This window comes from Lactuca sativa, chromosome 5, assembly GCF_002870075.4.
Source record: "Lactuca sativa cultivar Salinas chromosome 5, Lsat_Salinas_v11, whole genome shotgun sequence".
Taxonomy (NCBI): Eukaryota; Viridiplantae; Streptophyta; class Magnoliopsida; order Asterales; family Asteraceae; genus Lactuca; species Lactuca sativa.
This window is the reverse complement of record NC_056627.2, coordinates 249835623-249839514: the sequence shown is the minus strand read 5'-3', so window position 1 is coordinate 249839514 and position 3892 is coordinate 249835623. Positions and strand designations below refer to the sequence as shown.

At 32.7% G+C, this 3892-nt stretch overlaps 1 protein-coding gene across 1 annotated transcript; it reads left to right on the top strand.

Moving 5' to 3' along the window:
- LOC111878296 (uncharacterized) lies at positions 1 to 3574 on the top strand. The gene is made up of 3 exons (XM_052763652.1): positions 1 to 343; positions 1305 to 2060; positions 2160 to 3574. Exons 1-3 carry the CDS (start codon positions 1 to 3, stop codon positions 3572 to 3574), a joined length of 2514 nt encoding a protein of 837 aa, XP_052619612.1.
- The last annotated feature ends 318 nt before the right edge of the window (positions 3575 to 3892 follow it).

Sequence of the window (3892 nt, the reverse complement as noted above, 5' to 3'; positions counted from 1 at the left end):
ATGGTTTTTGAGATTGGGGGTTACGAGCTGTCTTTTGGTAAGAAAGAATTCTGTCTTGTCACCGGCTTCCGCTTTGGAGATTATTTTCTTGCCTCTGGTTCTGGCGCCACTTTCCGTTCCCGTTTATTTCATATGGTCGCGTGGAATGCCTTTGTCAAATTAGACGATGTAAAGAATGTGTTTGATCATTCGCTTAATGACTTATCGGACGAGGATATGATCAGTGTATATCTTTTATATCTGTTAGAGAAGGGGTTCAATGGAAGGTTGGCTAAACAACATGTTTTAGAGGGGTATTTCGCTTTGGTATCCGACTTTGATGAATTCAACAAGTATCATGTCGGTAATTTATAATTACAAATTATAACTAAGGGTAATTAATTATCACTACTAATATTTTTTAGAAATTTAATTGATATTTTTTTATGTTGCACATATCCATGCGGGAGGATAACTTGGGATCAATTATACTCATAATTAATTACTGTATTCAATAAGGTTGACAAACACACACACACACACACACACACACACACACACACACATATATATATATATATATATATATATATATATATATATATATATATATATATATATATATATATATATCCGGTCGAACCAAAAGAGAAACAATCTCAAAAAATGACCTACACCCAAAACGACTTTTCATATCCTCGTCCGATAAGTCATTAAGCGAACCAAAAGAAAACATTACTATTTACTCAATAATGGCATCGGAGGTTACCAATTTCATTTAGGAGTTATCACATTTGATTAATTGATTACAGCATTGATTGTTCATAAATCCATAAGTATTCAAGGTAATTGATTATTCATAACTCATAACGTAGAAAACTCTTAAAATAGAAATCACAATTTCATTTAGCAGTTATCAACTTTGATTAATTGATTGTAATCGTGAACTCCTAATTTGATTAAAAAAAACTTCTTTCTTTGATTGTAAATTTGTAACCATGAACTCAGAATCGCAAGTGGATGTAACCCCAACTTAGAATAAGCCTTCCCCAAATTACATAAAGTAAGTAATCTCATTGGTCATAGAGAGTTAGAGACAATCAAACCCCAACTTTGACCAATCCATTTTTCTTTTAATAATCATTAATTGTGCTTATATCAAAGTCAGGCCTTCAATTAATAAAACACCAAATATGTTGTTTTAACTTTTAAGTAATGACATTTCCTCATTACATTGATACTACGTTATTAACTTTAGTGATAGATTATAAAACATTTATACAATATCATATTTAATTCCTAACTTGAAAGTAATGAACTTGTAGTGATGAAGTCTAAACAATCATCCGGTAGTCAAAAACGTAAAAAAAGAAAACTAGATGAAGAAAAGAGAAAGGTCGACGCTGGTGCTCTAGATAAGTTTATCCGTAGACAACATGTTAAAGAGCCTGTTGAAGAGCATGTTGAAGTTGATATTGAACACCAAGAACATGTAGAAGTAGAAGTAGAAGAGACAGAAGAGAAACAGCCCGTTAAAGAGCTTATTGATATATGTGATCCAAGAAGGTGGGATAAACTTAATTATGAGGAGATTAAACTTTTGGTCGAAAAATGTCCTAAAAGAGATACTAGTATTATGTATGGTCCCTACAATAAATCTGGTAGACGATTTTCTACAGCTTTATATACAAGAACTTTATCAAATTTGGAGAAGTGTGATAGGGGATGGCTAGTATATTCGAAAGAGCTCGACAAGGTATTTTGCTTTTGTTGTAAAGTGTTTAGAAAAGGGATTTCGAAAGGTAAATTGGGCGATGAAGGTTATTCAGATTGGCACCATGTTACCAGTAGAGTTAAAGAACATGAAATTTCCTTAGATCATCTCACAAATAGGAATAAGTTGTTTGATATGCGTAAACGATTGAACTTAAACGAAACAATTGATAAAGTTCAATATGAGCAGTTTAAGAAAGAAAGAGACTACTGGAAACAAGTCCTTTTGAGAATCATTGCAGTAGTGAAGTTTCTTGCTAAACATAATTTAGCATTCCGTGGATCAAATGAAAAGTTGTATAAAAAAGGTAACTATAGATTGTATATATTTTTTTTCAATTCCAACAAATACTTTTTTGTTAACTATTATGACTGATTTCATTTCTTATATGTAAAATGTATAACAGGTAATGAAATTTTTTTGGGTGTCATTGAAATGTTGGAAGAGTTTGACCCGATTATCAAAGAGCATGTGCGACGCATCACAAATGACGAGCTTCATGTGCATTATCTTGGGCACACAATCCAAAACGAACTAATACTTTTGATAGCTCAAGAAATTAAAAAGGAACTTATCAAGAAGATAAAGGAAGCAAAGTACTACTCAATCATACTTGATTGTACTCCTGATTCAAGTCACCAAGAACAGATGACTATAATAGTGAGGTATTTAAAGTTATCATATAATTCTGTTACTGTCGAGGAGTCCTTTTTAGGTTTTTTGAATGTTGATGATACCTCTAGAAAAGGACTATTTGATATTACACTTGAGGAGTTAAAGTCTCTTGGTCTTGAAATTGATGATATGCGTGGTCAAGGCTATGATAATGGAGCAAACATGAAAGGAAAACACCAAGGAGTGCAAAAGAGATGTTTAGATATAAATCCTAGAGCATTTTACACTCCTTGTGGTTGTCATTATCTTAATCTAACATTATGTGATATGGCTAACAAGTGTGTTAAAGGAAAGAATTTTTTTGGATTCATCCAACGCATTTATACTATCTTTGCAAATTCTACCAAGAGGTGGGAAATTCTGAAAGATAATGTTAAAGCATGGAGTCTTAAGTCATTATGTCAAACTCGTTGGGAAAGTCGGGTTGAGAGTGTAAAGGCTATTAAACTGCAACTTGTTGATGTACGAGAAGCTTTACTTCAAGTTGGAGAAAAAGATAATGATGCTGCAATTGCAAGTAAAGCAACTTCATTAGCAGAAAAAGAACTTGGTGACTTTGAATTTTTGGTATCAACTGTTATCTGGCATCAAGTACTAAACCATGTGAATATTGTGAGTAAAAGCTTACAATCAAAGGATATGCATCTTGATAATGCTATTACAGAAATAAACAAATTGATTGGGTACTTCAAGGATTATAGAGAAACTGGTTTTTCAAAAGCGATTGGTGAAACTAAGGAGATTGCTATTGAAATGGGTATTGATCCAATATTTCGACAAAATCGTTTGATTGAAAGGAAAAAAAGGTTTGATGAGAGTTCAAGCAGTGAAGAAGTTTCATTTACACCAGAAGAGAATATCAGAGTCAACTATTTCTTATACATTGTTGATCAAGCTATTTCTTCTCTTGAGACAAGATTTGAACAATTCAAAGAGTATGACAAAGTATTTGGTTTTTTATTTCCACATAAGTTGAGGGGAACTGAAGATAAAGATCTTAAGTCGTCTTGTCATCGTCTTGAAAAAGCACTCAAGTTTGAAGAAAGATCGGATATTGATGCCGATGAACTTTATACGGAGTTGAAATTATTTGAGACATTGGAAACCAATGAATTTAGCAACCCTGTAGATGTTTTGAAGTTTTGAAAGAACTTGATTATTTCCCAAATGCAAGCATTGCATATAGAATATTGTTGACTATTCCAGTAACGGTGGCATCTGCAAAAAAGAGTTTTTCAAAATTAAAGTTATTGAAATCTTACTTACGCTCCACAATGTCCCAAGAAAGACTTAGCGGCTTGGCGATGATATCTATCGAGAACGAAATCTTAGAGAGTATAGACTGCGAAGAGTTGCTCAACCAATTTGCTATCAAGAATGCTAGGAGAGCTTCACGGATCATCGGTTAACTACTACGATATGCAATTATTTATTAAATACTATGGTTTTGATATGTTTATTGCT